The sequence below is a fragment of the Semicossyphus pulcher genome, unplaced genomic scaffold (genome assembly GCF_022749685.1).
Source record: "Semicossyphus pulcher isolate SPU_LCO1_2020_fin unplaced genomic scaffold, fSemPul1.0.p SCAF_23, whole genome shotgun sequence".
NCBI classification, from domain to species: domain Eukaryota; kingdom Metazoa; phylum Chordata; class Actinopteri; order Labriformes; family Labridae; genus Semicossyphus; species Semicossyphus pulcher.
This window is the reverse complement of record NW_027211697.1, coordinates 16168788-16190452: the sequence shown is the minus strand read 5'-3', so window position 1 is coordinate 16190452 and position 21665 is coordinate 16168788. Positions and strand designations below refer to the sequence as shown.

Here is a 21665-nt window from a genome sequence, read left to right as displayed (position 1 = left end):
CACAGTATTCCCTAATGGCAGTGGCCTCTGTCAGCAGGATAATGCGCCCTGCCACACTGCCACACGACAACGAATTCCCCAGATCTCAATCCAATGGAGCGTCTGTGGGATGTGCTGGACAAACAAGTCCGATCTATGGAGGCCCCACCTCGCAGCTTACAGGACTTAAAGGATCTGCTGCTCACGCCTTGGTGCCAGATACCTCAGCACACCTTCAGAGGTCTAGTGGAGTCCATGCCTGAATGAGTCAGGGCTCTTTTGGGGGTCCTACACAACATTAGGCAGGTGGTCATAATGTTATGGCTGGTCGGTTTATATATTCAGTTGAACAAGGCAACTTGTTCAATGGCCCTCTACTTCAAAATGTGACTCATGGTTATAAAGGAGTTAAAAGTGAAATGTAAGTGCTGTTTTTTGTTTTGTATTTTTATACTTTTTTTGTTTTTTGTGATAAAACGAGAGAAAAACAACAAGTCAAACGTCTTCATGCCAAAGCGGATGAGTTTTATTTACACATCTAGTTTGGTCACCCATAAATCCATGTGCGATACTCGAGTCAAAGAAATAAAGTGAACACGTGTGAGTTGTGACAGATTGATTAATATTCTTCTTCCAGGTAAATACTTTGGCTAAGACACTTTAAGTGTGCTAAATATCACTGATTATAATCTACAACACATTTTTTATTTTGTGTCAAAACTCTCAGACACTTTTAAATAAGTGGAATGACTTGCACACAAATAGTAACTAGATTCTGTACAACATTTACAATGTATGAAATCGCAAACAGTGTGTCCTAAGGTGAAAATGTCAATATAAAAAAAGCTCAAATACAACAATGACAAATCATATTTTTCATATTTTGTATGTAAATGCAAAGAATGTGTAAAATTACGAGCAAATAAAGACGACATCACAAAGTGAACATTTTGTGCAATGGAGCAAAACTGAACAAAGTGCTCTCCTCGCTGTGACACCTGTGCGTTAGCTCCTCGGTGTGTTTGGCTAGCTTACAATCGTCACACTTTGGGTGTTTGTGTGAAAATATGTCAGTTAAATATTCATGTTAAAGTATTTAGGGTGAGATTAATTTACAACACAGGTGGAATAAAGAAGTTCTCCTACGTTCCTAAAGACACTGAAGGCAGCACGGAGTTTCCTCTTTCTGAACGAGTGGATTATTTCAGTCAGAAGGAACAAACTGTTACACTTCTTTAATTCTATCATTTGGAAATCCCCGTAAATACATCAGCTAGAATTTGTCATTCAGTCTTTAATAGGAAAAAACGTGTGTGTACCTCACGGTGGAGTTTTCTCACAAAGTTAGTGATGTTGATTTTTTAATGCATTAAGTCCTGCGTCCATGTTTGCTCGCTTGCTGTCGTCCTAAATTCTCTTTATTCAAATGTTTGATGGAGCTTCACAAACGCCGACTGTCTTCAGCCTAAGGGACTCCCAAAAACACAGTCTGTCACTCGGGTGAGTGTTGTGTGTCTCACGTTGGGTCGTCTCGTTACTTTCCGTCTTACCCTGCAGAGTAAAACTCCAGCAGAGCTCAGCCTGGCTGTAACTTCACACAGAGATCATTCTGTCTTTCTCATCATCCATTTATGGAGAGACTCTCTTTGCTCTTTGTAACTGCACTACTGACACGGCTGCAGCCGAGACCAGACTTCCTCCAGATTTTCAGGTGACTTTAACTTAAAGCAGCAGAGCAGGCTGAAGCGTGCACCGCCACATCCTGTAACAGCTTGAAACGTAGCGCTACTAGTGGTCCAAATCTACACAGACGACCTTTAAGGGGAGGTCAATCATCTGTTGTCTGTAGGAACAAGAAGCTCTAAATAATCGTCACCGTTCAACTATTTGTTCTGAGCATGAAAGAGTAAAACATTTAACATTTGGCACATTTTTTCTGCTCTTGGCACGCTCACCTTGATCATGACTCTCTTCCTGGTTAAAGGTTTTTATAACAGCACTAGATTGTCCCTCACCGACGTTAGCATCGAGACTTCTAGCATACAGCATATATTAATCATGTCGACACCAAATTAAAGGGTTAGAAGCTAAAGAACAGAAGCTTCTGCGTCACTCTCACATTTACAAATCTTTTGTTTCATATTTTTTAAAGAAATATTTCTGTGAATCAGCCGAGCGATCAGAAGCTGACAAACTAAAACTCAAACATGGCACAGCAGTTCTACAGTGACTGAAACATCGCCTCATCGATGCGCGTGGTTGTTGTCATCTGTGGGGGTGCAGCTATAATGTGTGCGTGTCAGTGTGTCACTACATGTGTGAGCAACAGTTTCAGTCAGAAACAGTGAGAACATTCAGGACATTCATGAAGAAGTTTAACGTTATAATCCGTAAGATTTACATGAAGTCAAACCTGTTTTGGTCTCTATTGATGGCCTGTTTTTCTGTGTTTACAGTCTGCAATGACCTCTCTGTTACTGTGTCTCAACTTGTGTTCTTACGTTCTTGCACAAGTGATTCTGAGTTCATGTGAGTTGAGTATTTTTAGTTCCCGGATGGTGTAATCGTAACAGTTCAAAAGTTTAAGTGGAAGGCTGAACATGTCTTCTCCTCGATGGCAGCCATCTTGGCTACATAGCAGCACAGATGGAGGCGTAATTTCCACATTGAGTGACACAGTCGGCTCACGTAGGCAACTTAAAGTTACTGAATGTTCTTTTTTATTTATTTTGATAAAACTAAATTGAAGTCAGGGGACAATCGGCTCTGATAAAGCTCCACCAGGCTTTCACCATGAAAGAGAGCAAACAGAAGAAGATTTCAGATTATGTAACAACTGCGTTAGAGCTGAGACACCAACCTGCAGAAATTCAGGTACTCGCAGGTAAGTAAGTTTGTTTTTGTTGTTAGAGGACGAGTCTGCGATCCCCTGGCTGGATTCAGATGTACGGGGGATCCACAGGAAGTGATTCAGAGTGAAATCAACAGTTACTGTGAAGCAGAATGAAGTTAACGCTGACTCAACAGTTCCTGCTTTTGCTACTTTACATATAAGCTTCAAACACTGAGCAGCTTTATGGGGAAAAAGTCAGAGAATGTGGGTCAACAAAGAAGTGTTGAGTTTCCGCAGCAGCTTGTTGACGATGGAAAAAGGACAATAGCGGTTTGTTTGGCTGCACTGTAAACTTCCTGCCTACAGAATTCTGGGAACTGTAGTGTAAAAACAGTCAACAGGGGTGATGCCAAATCAAGCAGGACTGAAATCTTACGGAGTATAACTTTAAGGTTCGAGCTAATAGTCGGGGAATGATAAAACCCACAAACTACAGTATTACATGGATGTGTGTGTGTGTGTGTTTTAACTCTTGATCTCCAGGATGGACGGGTTGTGGTCGAGAATGGCCAGAATGATTTTGTCCATGTACTGCCTCAGCCGCAGGTTGATCTCCTCCTGCTCCTTCAGAGCGTCCACCAGCTGAGAGACAGAGAGAGGTTAACACGTTAGAGGAGCAGTCGGGTCAAACATCAGAGTTACATCGACCGGCAGCAGAACACCCACCTCGTCCCGGGACGCGTTGTCGATCTCAGCGGCGAGGCACTGGGCCTTCGTCTGACAGGAGAACAGGTTCTTTGCTTCGTACAAACTCAGACTGAGAATCTGAGCGTTCAGGTCGTCGTTCTGATCGCGCAGCTTGTGATTCTCCTGAGGAGGAAGAAAGACGACTCAGCATCTCACATAGAAACAGATTCTCTATAGAAGCAGTTTGGGAAATGTTCTTTTTGGCTTTTTAGCTGTGAGTAAAATGAGACCAGGCTACATTCAGCAGCTAGTTAGCTTAGCACAAAGGTTGAAAACAGGGATTGCTTGCACAGCTCTGGCCAAAAGTAGGCTTCTGCTGCAAGTAGATAAAATGTTCCTACACACCTAATGAACCGAATCCCTCTCTTTAGTAAACATGGTTTATTTGACCCTTAGAATTTAAAGGAAAAGTTTGTCTAGCTTAGCTTAGCATAAAGACGTGAGGTGCCAACATGTCATGCCTCCTTTATTAAATCTGTACAAAGAATCTAGAATCTAATATCTTGAATCAGGCCCATCTCAGCTCTTTAACTTCCATGTTTGTCGTCCACTCTTAGCACGGCCCTCTGTGGACTCTCACCCCTCTGTGAATACCTGTAGGGAACAGAAAGGACAGAAGAACAGGTGTTCACGTGTTACCTGCTTCAGTCTCTTCACTTCATGCTCCATCTCGATCTCTCTGGTCCGGGCGTTCAGCTCAGACAGCCCCTTGCCCTGCCCTGGATGCTCCATCTCCAGCTTAAAGCACTGCAGATACTCCAGCTCCCGCTTGAGGTCGTCGATCAGCTGCAGAGGAAAGATGTGATTAAATGAGGCCTCTTGTTTCCCTCGTGGTGTGCATCTGTTGTCTGCGATGTTACCTCCTGCATGGCCTCCTTCTCCTTCTGAAACTCGTGGCGGTTCTGCCACAGTTTGTCCATTATCTTCCTGTAGAGATCCATCTCGTCCTTCAGCCGCAGACTCGTGTCCTCCAGCTTGTCCGTCATCCTCTGCTTCTCCTGCAGTAGGAAGAAGGAAGGAAGTCACCACGACATCTTTTCTAACAACCTCTCGGTCTTATTTTTGTAGTCATATTTCTGAAAGTTATAATAACTTTTCACAAATAGTCTAATTAATCTCGATCAAGATTTTTGCCTCCCAGACTTTGATATTGACGTCCAAAAAGTGCTTCATTTGATACGTAGTGGAGTTTCCACTAAGCAGGGAGCACTGAGACGTTTTGGCTTACACCCTGTAGATGTGCGTCTGTGCATAAACTTCCTGGATGATGCAGTCCAGAGTAGAAGAGTAACATTAATACGCACAGGCGAGGCGAAAGCGAATCTCTGGAGAAGAAGGAGAAGAGCTAGTTCCTCAAAACATCGTCTTTTGTTGTTTGGAAGTTTTTCAGATGAAGGGAAATAACAGATCACATGTAAAGAGAGACTCGTGTCTGCATCCCGAAGCAACACAGCCGACTTCTTCAACCTCCTGAGTGCACAAAGGCTCAGAGGAAAACCGCCATAACATTACCAAACTAAAGCACCAACGAGGAGGCCCGTCAGAGCAACAGCATCAACGTATGAAGAAGGTAGCACCACGTGAAAACGAAGGTAGAGCTTCAGGTGAAAAGAGTTCGACCCAACTTGGCGGCCTACAAACTGCTTCATCTTCTGGGTGAATGTGAGGCTCACCTGGTCGAGTTTCTCCGTCTGAGATTTGAGTCTGCACACGTTTAACTTCATGTCTCCGTTTTCTTCTTCTAACAGCTGCACCCTGTAAACACACACACACACACACACACACACACACACACACACACACACACACACACACACAGAGAAAAGAAAACAGATACACAAGGACACAAACATTTAGGAACATTAGAGAGCAGGACGGCAGCGTGCAGTTTGGACAGTTTAAATAAAGCTGAAGTAGGGCAGTTATAAAAGGTGTGTCTGTGAGGAGTTCACCTGTTACACAGCAGGTCTATCTCTGTGTTCCTGTCTCTCTCCATCTTGCTGTACGTCTCTCGGTGCCTCTTCGTCTCCTCCTCCAGACTCTGATCCGCCCTCGTCTCTGCATCCTTCACCTGCTCCTCCAGCGCGTGCACCCTGAGATCAAACACAGCGTCACTCGCAGCGAGGTTGTATCAAGCTACAGAGCGATCCATACGACAGCTTTTAATTTGATGATTTTAAATGCAGACAGAATTTGGTTCTGAAACTTTTCCTACAAGAGATAAATAATCGTTTTTAAGAGTTGACGCCAAGATTGAAGCTGAATTAATAGAAGGATTCAGAGTGTGTTCCTACCTGTGCACCAGCTGTGTGTTCTCATGTTTGAGTTTAGACTTGAGGTCGCCGTTTGCCAGACTGTCGCTCTCCAACTCGGTCACCTTCTTCTCCAGGTAACTCACCTGAGGGACACAACTCAGCTTTTAATTCATGCTTTGTATCATAGACACTCCACATGTCCAAACCCCTTTAATGAGGTACACTGGTACATGTATCTGCCAGCTCCTCCTAACACACAGTCGTGTCGCTACATTACACACAAACATAAAGAGGTTTAGTCGGCTGTCGGCTCGTCTCCACCAGTTTAAACATGCTGTGCTGCACGTCAGCATTTCCTCTCACGAGGAGGAGACAGGTCATCAGTTTTAGTCGGACTTTGCAGATTAAAAAAAGCTGCACAATTATCTTGTAATTCACTTATTTAATGTTTTTAATAAAGTCCTTTGTTAAAAAACTAACCAACCTTGAAAAACAGGACATGATAAAGGAGCACTGAATGCTAAATCACACCTTTAATAATAAATGTCTAAAATCAGTGTTTTTATCGAGGGAGTCTGGTGTGTTTGCAGAGAGCGACGTAACGTCTGTTTCTGTGTGTGTGTGTGTGTGTGTGTGTGTGTGTGTACCTTCTCTGTGATGTCGAGGTCGCACGAGTCGATGCTGTCCGTGAACAGATCCTCTGTGCTGCTGCCCTGACTGGAGCCGAACACGCTGTGGTTGGCCTGGAACAGCTGACTGCAGGGAGGACACGACACATCAGACACTCACAGCAGCCACAGAGGACATCGTTAGCCTCTCAAACATCTCTTAGCATGTAAACGCACTCTGAAGTGGTTTCATTAGTAGGAGGGTCGGGTCACTCACCGTCCAAACGCTGTGCTGGAAATCTTTCTGTTCGGGCTGAAACACGAGAGAGAATCATCTTTAATAAACAGCAACACGGCTTTTTATTCTTCCTCCCTAATGATACTACGACTGTAACGTCAACAACACGGTCACTGCTGCTGCTCGGAGGCAACACAGCTTCTTGTGTCGGTCTGAAGCAGATATTCACGCTGATGGAAAGTTCAATGACTGTAGTGTTAGTGTTAGTTACGTCTCCTCTCGCCGTTCCTCCTCTACTCTGCTACTTGGGAACAGAACGCTGCAGGAGCCCCATTTGTCAACAGAGCTGTCAATCATAAGGCCACGCCCCCTTTTTATAGCATCAAATAACTAATTAAAAGTAAACTTCTCACTTGGACATAAATCAGCATAAGAACTAACTATAATGACAGAAACCATGTTGGAGAAAAATGTATTTGACGTGTATTTTGATTTTATAGTTTGACTCATGTCCCATCTGTTAACATGGAGGAGGCGGGCTTTATGAGCTATACTGCAGCCAGTCAGCAGGGGGCGCTAGAGAGGGTTGGGCTTCACTTTAGGGAGCTGTCATGTGTCCATCATTTTATACAGTGCAGTGTCCTGGGGCGAACTGATCCATTCAAGTTAAGGTTATTATCAGGCGACTATGCGGACCTAGCTGTATTTTTCTTCACAGGATTTTTACATCATCTGTTATAAAGGGAATTAAAATGTCTATGATGTCATCGAAGCTCGAGTGTGAATTTAGCGGCGTTAGCGACCTGCCGTGCGTTTGTTCTCTGCAGTGGCGTTGCTTCTTTCAAAACGAGACACAAAAACCTGCATCCAGCCTCCCCATCACATCGGGATGTGGTTGTCATAGCAACAGCTCAGGCTCACCCTTTGATGTGGGTGCAGCGTCTGATGCAAGGAGGGAATAGGAGGGTGGGGTTTGGGTGGATGGATTATGTGGATGTGAGCATTCTGACACCAGGGCGATGCTGAGGCAGCAGCATCCATCAACATTTGGTCCCTGCGCTGCCTCTGCGTCTGTGTGCTGTAAACTCTCATTTATTTATCTTTATATTGGAAATTTAAATCTATTTGTGTCAAGATTAATGTGATCCTTCTTCTGGGTGAATATCTTAATAACTGGAGTGAATAGAGATTTAAAAGACCTCCTGTTTTCAGGTTTAGAAAGGATTTCAAATGATTTAAACACTTTAAATTTGCTCTGTAGTAAAAAAAGAAAGGTGTGTGTGGATATATCTCGTTTGTAATCGTCTTTATTCATGCCCCTTATTTTGAAGTCTTTATAATACATAATAAGAGTGCCCTCTACCTGTTGGCTTTGAGGTTTCGGAGTCGAGCCTCCAGGTCGTTGAGTAGATTCACTTTCTTGCAGCACTGAGAGCAGTAGATGTCCAGCAGCTCGCTGTTATACAGCTGACGCATCTTCTGAGGAGTCTGACCAGCACTGCAAACACACAACACACCAACACGATGCAGAATATCTGAAATATATCACTGTGCTAAAAATATATGTGGCAGAAGAAGAGGGCTTGTGATTGATCGTCAGAGCACCAACCTGGAGGGGAGGGAGGATCCAAGGTCTGAGAAGCCGTTTGTTCTGGAGTCTTCTTCGGGACAAGGACTGCTGGGGGTAAAATCCACGTCCTCCCCCTCACCGTAGTCCTCGAACTGCTCCTCCCCGGAGATGACGGACGCAGACGCTGAAACACTCAGGCGGCTAAGAGTCAGAGAAGGAAGATCAAATCACTTCAAAGACACCAGACTCTATTGGCAAAAACACTAACTTTACCTAAAAGAACACAAGTGACTGATCTGCAGCTGCCTTCACTACTCAGTTTGTTTGTGTTGTTGTGTCACTTTGGAGAATTAAATTGTTAGTTTGGATCCCACCAATATTTGTGTAACACACAGTACAACAATTCAAACAAGCTAACAGGTCAGAGCAGCGGTAGAGCAGCAGCTCCTGTTCTCTGTGAGCTTAAATCAGTGTTTTTCTGAATGGAGTCTGGTGTGTGTGCAGAGAGCGATGTAACGTCTGTGTGTGGTTAAAACAATCATCTTCCTCTGTAACAAAAAGGTCTATCTCTGTAGGGATCCTTTCTGTCATGTTGTCACACACTTAGAATAACAATCTGAACCTGTCAGTGGAAACAACAAGAACTTTTAGTGGACGACCTTTGACCCATCAAGGATTATGTTGCAGCCATCTGCTGCAGGCTGAAGAACTCTAAATACATTTCAAATCATTTTGTAGCTACGCTTCAAAATACCTAAATTACCTGTCTTGCCGTGTCGGGTGCAATGAGTCGGAGCTGTTGGCGTTTTCAGTGCTGCTGTCCATGTCGCACTCCCCATCGGCACCACAACCCTCTCCGTACGCACTGCATTCTGGGTAGGAGCGCGTACACATGATGATGGGAGGACCCAGCTTGGCCTCACCGTTCTGCACTCACAAACAAAGTTAAACATTAGTGTGTAAAAAAATAAAGTCAGTAAGTCGTTTCCTATAATAAGCTGTGATTTATTTCTTAATTAAACTCTTGCATAAAATGCCGCCATTAAATCACTTTGATTATTTTCTAGCAGAAACATTTTGATGCTGCACTTTAAAGTGGAGAGGGTCTCCTGGGTTGATCCATCAGGAACAGAGGGACGCAGCGTGCACGATATCTGCGTGCTATGAATAATGCACATGACTGTCTGGCTTCACCAAACTGAGACTCAAGGGCGAGCAGCACACACAACCCATCTCACACACACACACACACACACACACACACACACACACACACCTACACATTTACACCTGAAATGACGGACAGGTGATTTCCTTTTTCTAGAGATTTCTATTTTCTTTGTTTTGACACACATAAAAGCATCCATTCCCACACAGTGCAGCCGACACAGTGCAGCCTCTGAGGGTCGCTTTGTAGCTTTCATTCATCAATTATACACATGTTTTTGTCTGAGAGGAGGAGGCGTGTGTGTAAGGATCAAAATCAAAACATCAAAACATCCCATAAGTCACAGAAAAAACCTGTATGTCCATGTCCATGTCCCAGACTTTATACTTTATCTTTGCTTTTTAATGTCTTTGTTTTTGTCGTCTTGTGTAAAGCACTTTGTATTATCTCGTTACTGAGATGTGCTTAATAAATAAACTTGCCTTACATCCACCCGAAACAAATCAAAACAGTCAATCTGACCATCAGGAAAAGAATATTCGAGGTCATTAAACTACAGGAAAACAAAGTAAGCAAGAACATTCTGCAAATTATGATGAAAACATGCAAATATGACAAATCACACAGGAAGAATTCTCATCTTAATTTGCAGACATGAATAACTGATTGCAGACTGTGCTGATGTAGATTCTGAGACGCTAAAATAAACCCCAAACACAGAAAACAATGCAATGAGCAGAAAACCTGAGGCTCAATAAAAGTTAATGAATGTTAAAGATCCTTAATTTAAGAGATAAATGTGATTAAATCTCTCTCTGGGAACCAGCTGTGCCATTTCTTTGCATCACAAACTCCACTTCTCAAAAAAAACAGGAAACCACCTGCAGATCTCTTATTACCAAAATAAAAGTCATCAAACATCATCTACAGTCACACAATCGAACAGTAAGAAACACTCAGCCTGCCTACCTGTGCAGGTGGGATTACTTTTGTCAGGAGCTACAAGTGTGTCCTCTCAACAAACATCTCTGCATAGCTCCACCCAACGTCTCCCTCATTAGAAACACTCAAAACACCTGAGTGAGTCCCCAAAGACCAGCAGCAAACTGCACCGATAAGAGCAATGAAAGGTGAAGAAGATGTCAATCACACAGGAAGTCCTGAGAAGAAAGGCGTCTAATCGGCCACATGAAGTGGAAACACCTGTGTGAGGGGACCAGGTGTGCACTGGAGCTTTAGCAGCTTAATCACTTTATGTCACACCTCAATGGCCTTTGAGTCATATAAACAAAGTATAAATATGAAAGTCGTTCTATAAACATCTAACAATATATTATTTTCACATAAGATGTTACCTCTCACACAGGTGTCCATGAAGAGCCAACACAGGTGATAAGACTGAACGATGTTTGATTTTCAGATTGTTATATTGGTAAGTTTTTACCTGGTTAAGCACAATAATGCACATTTCATTAATAGTGTTAACACAGGCCGTTTAAGCAGACAGGATTCAGGAGTCAAACGACGTGTGTCACACTGCGTCTCTAAAAACAACCACCTCTGCTCTTCTGTTAAAAAGGTGCTCGGTTAGCTCAGGTACATTCTTTTGTCCTTTACAGTTCGGACGCAGTGAAATTCAAATCTCTATAAACTGTTTTTAAAAAGGTCTGATTTATATTTTAATACTCTGCCATTTAAAACCAAGAACAAGTGAAGACGAGGAAAACAAAACATTACAGGATAATTCTACAACAATCACTGCGCGTAAGAACCGAGACACATCTTACCAACCGAGTCTGCACGCCACATGGCTCCTCTGTGTCTCCTCTACAGCCCAAAGCCACCAGTCACGCCTCTAATTCTGAGTGTGTGTGTGTGTGTGTGTAATCCAAATAAGCTTACGTATCCTGTGTGTGTGAGGTAGAAGGACCCTCAGCGATCATCCCTCACAAGCACACAAACACGCTCAGTCATTCACATTTTAAAACACACTGATGCTGCTGCTGCCGGGACAAAGCCACACCTCCACCTCTCTCTCTCTCTTTCTTTCTTGTTGCTAAGAAACCGTTCAGTTGTGCTGCTCTCTAGCGGGGACACAGCGGTCGTGCACTAAAATATAAATATTTGATATTTATAGAAAATAAATGATGAGATAAAATGTAGGGAGTGTTGGGAACAGATTTTTTTTGCATTTGTTCATTTTAAAGTTGAAATATTAAAAATCTTCCTCCTTTGATTTAGATTTTTTTATGCCCTGCACTGAGACTGAAAGTTGTAAAGTTATGTTAAAGCAACCTGGGATTTGAAGAACATAACTTTAATTTAAATTAAATGATGATGTAACCATCTTCCTAACAATCCTGCTCATCTCTGCTGAACTCACCCGACAGAATCTCGGCTCCTTGTGATGCACAGAATGTTTTTATGTTTCCAAAGAGTTTATTTAGTTTTGCAAAGCTGACGTGATCATTTATCTAATATCAAAGCGATACTTGTGTGTACCAAGGGAACCATTAGAGTGCTAAAGCTGTACCTGGTAAATGTAGCCGTTGTCGGTAACAGACGGCTGGTTGGACGGCTGAACAGTTCGAGGACCGACGGCCATCTTCAGGATCTCCTCACAGCCTGGAAGGAAAACGGGAAGGAAGAAAGATTAGGGAAAAATCTAACGCTCCATTTTACCTCCTCGTTACATCAGCTACATGTAATGCACATTTCTTACCTTTGATGGCGAACACCCCGTGACAAAAGTCTTTAAAGTTGATCCTCCCATGGGCGTTAGGATCCAGGTACCTGGTCAGCTTTTTCACCTGAAAGAGACAGACGGCGGTCAAATTACAAGTCGCCGCTCAGCCTCGGAGACCCCTTCAATATGGACACAAAAGGGTCACAGCCAGACCCTCAACAGAAGAGAAGCTGAGCAGTGGTGTTAGAGTACAACCACAAGGGTAAAAACACACAATCAAGGCAGGAGAAGAGCAGCAGCTCCTGTGTTCTGTGAGCTTAAATCAGTGTTTTTCTGAATGGAGTCTGGTGTGTGTGCAGAGAGCGATGTAACGTCTGTGTGTGGTTAAAACAATCACCTTCCTCTGTAACAAAAAGGTCTATCTCTGTAGGGATCCTTCTACTGGACTTCCCCTTTAATAAAAGAAAGATGTGTCTGCTTTCATGTCCTGCGTGCTCGATGAACTGCTGACCATGTCATTCACCATGTCATTTCTGCCCCTGCATCAGCTCCTCTTCACACAAACATGATGTGACGTTTCCTCCGACGCTCACACTTTAGAGGATTTCTGCTCAAACACAGGATTTAAAGATGACTTCAGCTTTGGGGTGAGACGGTTCCTGAGTCCGGATGTATAAATCAAAATGACCCTCTTGTAACTACAGGGAGGCTGTGTGACGAATGTTATCTCACACACACACAGAGTCACACGTCCAGGAGCATCATCACACAGGCTTTAATATAAATGTCAGCCTGCTGTGCTGCTAAACCTCACACCTGTGTCATCAGGTTAACATCAAACACCTACAGAGTCTTAAATGTCACACAGGCAGAAACACATGTACGCTAATCTCTGAGTACAACATGATCCATGTAAAGATCTCACACACGAGTTTCTATTATTACCTGAAGACTGAAACGTGCTCCTCAGGGACGTCCGACTTCACCTAGTGCATGTGTATAATATTACTGTAGATGCTTCACATCTGTATCGCCCGTCTGTTATGTTGGATTTCATTCTTTTATTTAACCTGTAACTGCTGTCATGTCTTGGTCAGGTGTTCATCAGAAAACAGACTCAATCTCAACCGACTTCCTGGTTAAATAATCTGCATGTGCACAGCTGCTTCTTGCACTGACGTTGTCCTTGGATGTTTTCCTTAAACACATAATTTTAACATTTCATTGACCTTAAATACGAAGCATCTTTGTTGGAACAAAGTTAAAACCTCTTCCTTCACTGCAGCTCACCTCAATGCACTTTTCATTGACTGTATTCGGACGTTACTCGTCATATTTCAAGATCCGTCTTTGAGTGTGTTTTGCTCAGGTATTTTGCTGTGACCCATCTCACAACGATATTAATGTTTTCTTTAACTAGGAAATTTATGACTAAAACACTGATTCATATAAGACTACATGAAGTTCTACTGACTAAATCTTACCTAAACTAACTCAACACAAAAAGACTAAAACGTGACTTTAAACCAACTGATTTCCAGGAAGAGATTAAGACTAAAACTACATTTAAATTCCTTGAACATTAAAATAAAAACTGGTCAAACGTCAGTAAACCTTTCCAACGTTAACTGGATCACTGCACAATGTTACGGTCATTTTGGGAAAAGGAAATCAATATATAAATCAGTATTTATTCACTTACAGACGAGTTGCAGATCTTTGTAGTGTTAAAATTAATCAGTCGCTGTCTAAATGAGCAGAAACACATTTAAACATCGACTTTAATGTTGCATACTTTCATGAGAGGGAATAATAAATAAGAACTGTAGTTTAAAAAGAAAATACAAACTGTACTGTGATGCTCAAATGAGCAAAACATGGCTGACTCCTTTAAGACAAGAAGTAAAGCTGGTGCAGTCAAACATTTAGTTTCCTCAGTACGTTCTGTGAAAATGCATTTTATATCGTGTTAAAATCCCCCCCGGTGTGTGTGTGTGTGTGTGTGTGTGTGTGTGTGTGTGCATAAACATGAGGAATAAAGATGTAGTTTATACTCCATGCAGCAGTCAGTAATCACCATGCAAACTGATTCAAAGAACATTGTTTGTCCCATTTCCCAAATCACACAGATGTAAACACCGGTCTGCTGCAGTGAGCTCCCTCTGATTGGCTGTTTCCGGCAGGCAGGCGGATCATTGCTTAATAACCGACCAATCGGCTCGCAGACTCCTCGTGGAGCTCCCGTCCCCATGGCGACAAGGAACACAGAGATGAGAGGAGCCGCGTGATGGGGAGGAGGAAGATGAGGAAGAAGCAGAAGAAGCTTCCTCCGAGTATGACGAGTTATTTTTAGTGATGTGTTCGGGGTGCTCAGCCGCCATGACAGCTTAGAGGAAAATCTACTCTCACTGTGAGAAAGCTTTTACCCGGGACTCTACCAGGATTTAACCTGCACCCTCCACTGCTGAATTCTTTCTCTTACTCGTGTTTTACAGACGTCCTGAAATAACCTGCTGTGACGTTATTCCAACGATGAACTCCTTTACCTCTGTATGAATGAGCTTTAGCCCTTATCTGAAACCATTACAGTGAATGAATGTTTATGTCAAGTTAATTTCTTCCAGGCAGCCTCTGGCCTTGATTTAAAAAAGCATGCAGCTGCTGGGGATACATCAGAAAGGGTCCATGCAGACAGCTTCATCAGGTTTCTGTGTGTTCCTGCAGCTGCACACATATTGAGACTCTTTCTTGTCTCACCTGTGTTGTTCTGTACCTGTTTTGTCTTTTGCCTTGCAATAAAAAAGAAACCTTTTGCTTATGTATTTATAGAAGATTTAAAACCAAATGTTTTAAGATTTGCTGACAGGCGTGTGTTCCTAAAACCTCAGCGTTAGCAGAAAGAGCTTCCTCTGACACGTCGGCCGTCAGCGCTAACTTAAACACACCAACAGGGACGGTAAGAAAATGTGTTCTCCACAAGACATGAGGTCACTATGAGCAAGAAAATGAATTGCATAATGTTGTTGATTGTAATAAATAACTTAAAATCACATCTCTGCAGGTCGAATTTCATAGAGTCTGCAGACAATTATCACAGAATACACTGACATAAACAGGGTCAGACTTCAGTCTCATTTAAGTCCTCTGTATCAGGGCTGAAACTAATGATTATTAACATTTTCTTTCTTTTTCTTTCTTTGTTTTCACGATTAATTACTAATTCTTCTTGTCTATGTGATGTTAAGAAAAAATACATTTTATCTTGCTTCTTATGTCAAACCAACAGTCCACAGATTCTTGATTTACTGTCATAACAAAGAAAAGCAGCAAATCGTCACATAGAAGAAGCTAATAATCTTCGACAGGTCGACTTAAAACTATCACACTAAATCACTAACATGATTAATGAAAAATCAGAGACTTTGGGGTTAATTTTCTTTCTATTAACTGGCAGCTCTACTCGATACGTGTCTTAACTTCATTATACAGAGACTCTTCTCTGGAACAGATCAGAGCGTCTCTCTGCAGCCATCGCTCCAAAAACAAAACAGCCAGAACTTTTAAACTAATGAGGACGGACAGACTCCACATTTGGCTCCAAATCTTAAAATGTAATATTGTAGATTAGCGAGTGTGCTCGCCCCTGGTTCTGTAATATAGAGAGAAGCCTGTGACTGGACTGACCCCACAGCTGGCACTACTGTCAGCCCTGAAAGGACCCGTCAGATACAACATTTATATAATTAGAGTCCATTTGGAGATAATCTATCAACTACACCTTAACATAAATCCTGTGTCGTTTGACACTGAGAATGAAACAGAATGAGATTGTTATTAAGTGTTCACAGGAAATAATTGCCCTAATTTTAAAGTATATTGCAGAGCAGTTCTGAGTCAAAGGCCCAGCTGGGAGAGGTCACATCCTAATTTAAACAGATATAAAGTCTCTTCATGTTGTCTTATATAATGTCAGTGATTAGCCCATATTAAACGTCTGTTTCTAATATTTACATCAAGAAACATATTTTTTAGTAATATTACCAGACAGGCTAAATGTTTGTTTCCAGTTAATAAAGTTATTCCAATCAAATGACAGCACCTCATCCAAATGTAACATTAATACTGCAATCAAATATTATATTGCAGTATTAATATTGCTTATTGAATTGCAAAATTAGCCACAGAGGCCTAAAACATCTGCAGATGTAAAAGTGATAGACACCTCTGAAACAGTAGGCTATAATCTGTGTATGACTGTAGGTTATAATCTGTAAATGACTGAAAAACTTTACATTTAATAAATCAAATAATTTTTGATGATGAGCACACAGGTCAAAATACTGCTAATTTTGACTCAATTATAAAACCCCAAAGAGCTAGCTTTATTGCTATTGATAATTTTATCTGAAGAGAGACAACATGTCTATCACAGTTTGTAGTTCTAGAAGCTGAAGTATTTAAATATAATGTTGAAGTGCTTCTGACACCTAATGGACAGGGACAAAAGGGATTAGGAGCTAGCAAACACATCAGGTTGGTTTCAGCCGTATTAGCAGCAAATATGCTAATAGCTAATGTGTCAGTAATGAGTCATTAATGCTAGCACCTCTGTAGCACACCTGTGACATTTAAAACGTAGGACAGGTTGCCTCTAAAGGTCCCTCAGTCTAAAATGATAATTAATTAACCTTGTATGAATATTAATTGACCGACACAGCTTCATGAATACACACTAAACACGCAAAGAAGCTAACCGTCTCTACCGTTAGCCCTCCTGCTCTCACCTCGTCTCCTTGACCGAACTGAAGACCGAGGTCCACCAGGTGCTCCACCCGGATGAAGCCGTCAGCATCCTCGTCACACACGTCGAAAACCTCCTTCAGCCTCCTCAGAAAGAGGAGCAGCTGCTGCTGGTCTGGAAAAACACGTCCCTCCATGATCGATCGAAGGTTTACGATTCCCAATCGAAGTGACTGTTAGAGACGCGGTTTGGCGGCGGCCATCATCATCCTCTTCATCGCCGTCCTCAGCTCCGCCGGACTGACTGGTGCTGCTGCTGCTGTGACATAAGCAGCGTCGACTCCTCAAGAGGCGCGAGAAGTCACGGAAAAACGCGATGATTTACGACTGAGGCACGAGGCATTACGTCACAAGCCAGCTGCTAATTAATAATCCAGGTGTGTTACTAAAAGCAAAGTAGGGGACACAGGGGACGGATGCAACACTTTTTATGTTTCTCAGGTTTCTCTCTATACTCAGAGATTATTTTCACTACACCAACCAAATATATAAACATAAGACCTACATATGTTCGCTAGTTATCCATACCATTTAAAAATCATTTGATATGACATCGTTCACAATGTTTATTTGAATAAAATAAGTTGGATGTTGCAAATAACACCAACCCATGGGACAGTTACAACAATCAGAGACTGTAACATTGAAAATACATGAGTCATATTTTTGAAATACTTTTGCATGGTACTCTAAATACTAAATATGCATTGATTTACAATAATATTATTGTTTATTATATTATTATTATCATTATTATTGAGCAAAATATATTGTTTGGTGTAGTGATATTTTGATATAGTTTGTTTATGCATAGAATACAGACATATTTAAGTTTATGTGCACGATGAGGCCAACAATTTGGATTTTAATAAACTTGTATGTAACATTTACGTATTTATTTATATTTATTATATAATTAACTTAAGTAAAAACGAGAGGTAAAAAGTTTGCCAGTAAAGTTCTGATTTAATCTTGTTATGATACATTAAGACATTGCAGAGTCACTGTTTAATGTCAGACACAGCACTGTATAATTTTGCTTTCCTGATCGTATCAACTGTAAAATCTAAATTACAATAATGAAATATAAACAGCAAGTGAGTTACATATTTCAAATCTTTTCGTATATTAAATCTAAACTTGTCCTCATAATTTAGAATCAGGATCTCATTCTGTGTATCCTAACATTACAACTTAGTAGTTACTAATTAAACTCACCATCTCTTTCCTCTCCTGGAGAAAGGGGCTTCCATAAAACTGAACAAATCCACATTGTAACAATACGACAGATTTCTATGCAGCATTTTATTAGAAAAACAGTTTACACTCGACTCATATCCACAGTCACATCATGTTCAAAACATAAAACCAGTAAGAGGAAACGATCACTCCTTCCTCCCGCTTTATAAAAAAGGCTCATTTAAGATCAGTGCTCAGGCTGTCAGGTGAGAAGGATCAGCCTCGGCTCCAGCAGGGAGTCCCATCGCTCCGTCACCTGTAGGAGAGTGAAGATGTTACTGTCACTATTATTACACTAATACAACAACAAGAGAGACAGGCTGTCCTTAAAAGTTTTATTATTATGAGATTATTAATAACAGCAGCTGTATGCTCAGACTCACCCGAGAGCCTCTGGACACAGCGTACTCCACCCTCTCTGACCCGTCCGCGTTCTGATAGACCAGGTCAAACTTACCGGGCTCGACAGGCGCTGAGGGAGAAACACATCTTCAGTATGGTGCTATAATAACTTTGAACAACGCATTTTTTTATTAATGTTGTATGTGCTGGTGGTGAAATGATTTATACCTTGAAAAGCATTAAGTAGTTCCAGCTCCACCTGTTTGGAGGTCGGGTCAAAGCTCACGATCTTCCCCTCCTGAAATGAACAGCAGCATGTGGGGTCAGTTTTCAGGTATGACTGAACCGTTCAGACGTCCTGTGGCATTTCAAGCCTGGTCCACACAAACATTTGTAAAGTTAAACAGAAAGTAAAATGTGAGCGAGCCCACACACGACGACAGATAAGGACTGATTGAACAGTTTGTTGTAGTGTGCGGGGAGCAACGATGTGAGCCAAACAGCACACCACACACACTCACAGACTCATTCACCAACAACCAGAGTCCCACTCTCACAGCTGGAAATCTCACTAAACCTCTCAAGCTCAAACGAGACTTCAGAGGAAACAAACATGGCGGACGAAGGGCAGGAAGAATTGGTGACGCGTGAACACGGGCTGTACGTGTTACTTTATGCTGCACGTTTGCTTTTGTCGCCATGGCTGCGGTTGTTTTGCTTCCTGCTTCAGTCAGCTTGCTTCCTGATTGGCTATCGTTTGGTTCCACGGGACGATCCACAGAGAGCGTGCTCGGCTGTCCTCGGGGTTTCCCCCCCACACAACAGGATATCAGATCGTAAATATTGAACATGTTTTATATTTACGATAATTGGTGCAGGGGAAGTTTAATCACTCTTGACATCCCTCACACCACAGGAACATCTGGAGAGATCATCTACAAGAAGTGTGAAGCCCGCATTAGATTCCTGCAGCAGAAGTGATCACACTCACCTTATATTCTGAAACCTCAGGTGTGTAGTTCTCAGTTAGCTCCAGCAGCTTTGAACACACAAGAAGGAAAAGAGATTAAAAAGAGAATCTTACATCTCGACTTTCACAAAAGATCATAAACTGGACGTTTTAAAATACTACTTATAGATGTGCAAAACGTTTCAAACTGCAGTCTTATGTTGCAAGAATACATCAATCAAATCAAATTTCATGTTATTACATTTAGCTAAATCTGCTAATCAAATTTCAGTTATCTTCAACTTGAAGTTTCTGTTTTAAAGCAAAAATCGAGCATAGAATGAACTGAGCATGTGCGAAGAGGGGCTCCTCTGTCAGTTTGTTTGTTTGTTGTCAGCGACATCAAGGCTACAAATATAATCAGGTTAGCATAACACAGCTAACACTGTAGCTAATAAAACCAAACTAGTCTTACCTTGAATGCGATCTTCTGGCCCACCTGTGGAGGAGCGGCCAGCAGGGGCATGGAGCTGTAGTCCTTTTTGGGAGCGTTTTCTGCTCCGTTCTACAAACAGAGACGCACAGAAAAACAATGTTCTTCTGTTCAAACCTCAGCATGTCCAGCTAACTAGTTTACCATGTTGTAACCATAAGGCTCTTTTACACAGCCCGCTCAAGGCTGGACTGTTACACCTTTGAAGTTATTCCACCGTTAAACCAGCAGCAGAGGTGGTAACAGAGCTAAATCAAAATGATAGCATCTTGCAGTTACTACACTTATTTCTCATCATGACATGTAGGTGAAGACTAACCTGGAGGACGACTGACATGTTGGTCAGTGAATCAGTCTGGTAGGACGGCTCCTTGGCTCCATTATAGTTGAACTCAAAGCTGTTGTTGTGCCCTCTGCTGCCCCCTCTTCCCTCACCCCTACCCCTATTTGTGGGGCTACCACGGCTGGTTCTACCCCGACCACGGCCTCTCCAGGGGGGCTGACTCCCTACGCCGCGGCCCAGCTGCTGAGCATGCTGAAGAGGCTGTCGGATAACCAGCTGGATCTCCTCCTCGCTGTCTGAACTCGAAGGCTCTGCCGTTTTAACACTAGGGGCCAGTGTGGCGCCCACAGACGGTTTCTGTGCAGAGTTTGTGGGCTGCAGGGAAGGAGAGACCTGCTGAGGTTTAGCATTTACTCTTCCTTTGGGGCTTGTGGAGGTTAAAAGTTTGTTTTTTGGCAGGTTTTTTACAACGTCTGCTTCATCAGAGGAGGTGTCTGATGAGGATGATGAAGGAAGGTTTGTTTTTTTCTGCGTGTTTTTGGTGGGTGGAGGCACCTTGGAAGCAGTAGGGGTGGAGGAGGGGGTCTTGGGTTTCTGGGAAGCAGTTTTTTTGGGCGCTTCATCCTCCTCACTGCTGCTGCTGGAGTCTGAAGACGAGACTTTCTGTGGTTTTGCTGGAGGCTTCTTGGTGCTTTTAACCGGCTGGCTGACACTCGCTGGGGTCTTTTTGGTGGGAGCAGCAGGTTTGGGGGTGACAGCGGGGGCACTTTCCTCTTCCTCCTTTCTTTTCTTCTTCTCTGCACGCTTTTCTTGTGACTTCGTTTTCCTCTCATCAGCACCAGCCTGCTTTGCTTCCCTCTCCTGGCTTTCCTCGCTTCTTTTCTTCCTCTTTTTCTTCTTCAGTTTTTCTCCTGGTCCATCCTCCTCTGTGGGTCTCTGTCTCTTCCTGCAGGTTTCACTTTCTTTAGCTGGAGAGCTGCTGTGACCGTTCACCTGAGCCAGGCGGTCCACCTTCACCCTGAGAAACAAGAATACAAATCAACAACTTGACTTTAAATTTTCATTCTCATTTTCAGAAATGCCCAGAGATAGATTAAAGTATATCAGCTCCATCAACGACACATACACACATGAACTCATCACCAGTAAAGCTCAAGCAGGCTATAGCACGTCAATACATGAGCAGCACTCGCACCTGACGCTGTCGTTGTCCCGCACCACGTAGATGCTCTCGGTGTGCGGCAGGTAGCAGTCCTCTATGAAGAGGCTGAGGATGCTTCTCCTGCTGAACTCAAACTTGTCTCTGATGACGCTCTCCAGATCCGCCACCACGCGACATTTGTTCAGGTCCACGAGCAGCCAGCACATCCGGCAGTCAACGACAGCCGGCGGCGGGTATTCAAAGTGTAAACGCACGCGGATAAAGTTGTTACTGTGAGCAGCCATGATGATTACCGCACCGAACTCAAACCAAA

General features: G+C 42.6%; 2 protein-coding genes across 2 annotated transcripts; both read right to left on the bottom strand.

The window, feature by feature from the left end:
- Positions 1-483: 483 nt before the first annotated feature.
- rab11fip4a (RAB11 family interacting protein 4 (class II) a) lies at positions 484-17131 on the bottom strand. Its single transcript, XM_069674262.1, has 15 exons — positions 16869-17131; positions 12121-12208; positions 11932-12023; positions 8994-9157; positions 8270-8431; positions 8024-8158; positions 6700-6735; positions 6462-6570; positions 5854-5957; positions 5512-5652; positions 5233-5314; positions 4420-4557; positions 4199-4345; positions 3539-3682; positions 484-3454 (listed from the first exon to the last, which is right to left on the bottom strand). The coding sequence occupies exons 1-15, from the start codon at positions 17019-17021 to the stop codon at positions 3338-3340; spliced, it is 1812 nt and encodes a 603-aa protein (XP_069530363.1). The 5' UTR covers positions 17022-17131; the 3' UTR covers positions 484-3337.
- Positions 17132-17938: 807 nt separating this feature from the next.
- On the bottom strand, positions 17939-21636 carry coil (coilin p80). The gene is made up of 7 exons (XM_069674263.1): positions 21386-21636; positions 20227-21208; positions 19890-19979; positions 19457-19504; positions 18694-18763; positions 18507-18595; positions 17939-18379 (listed from the first exon to the last, which is right to left on the bottom strand). The coding sequence occupies exons 1-7, from the start codon at positions 21634-21636 to the stop codon at positions 18326-18328; spliced, it is 1584 nt and encodes a 527-aa protein (XP_069530364.1). The 3' UTR covers positions 17939-18325.
- Between the last annotated feature and the right edge of the window lie 29 nt (positions 21637-21665).

Coding starts and splice junctions, on each gene's coding strand:
- rab11fip4a (XM_069674262.1), bottom strand. CDS start 17,021: ATGGAGGGACGTGTTTTTCCAGACCAGCAGCAGCTGCTCCTCTTTCTG. Junction 8,159..8,269: donor GGATCCTCCCTCCCCTCCAG/GTTGGTGCTCTG, acceptor GTGTGTTTGCAG/TGCTGGTCAGACTCCTCAGA. Junction 4,558..5,232: donor AGACGGAGAAACTCGACCAG/GTGAGCCTCACA, acceptor TTCCTACTGCAG/GAGAAGCAGAGGATGACGGA.
- coil (XM_069674263.1), bottom strand. CDS start 21,636: ATGGCTGCTCACAGTAACAACTTTATCCGCGTGCGTTTACACTTTGAA. Junction 18,764..19,456: donor CTGAGGTTTCAGAATATAAG/GTGAGTGTGATC, acceptor TGTTCATTTCAG/GAGGGGAAGATCGTGAGCTT. Junction 18,596..18,693: donor ACTACTTAATGCTTTTCAAG/GTATAAATCATT, acceptor TTTCTCCCTCAG/CGCCTGTCGAGCCCGGTAAG.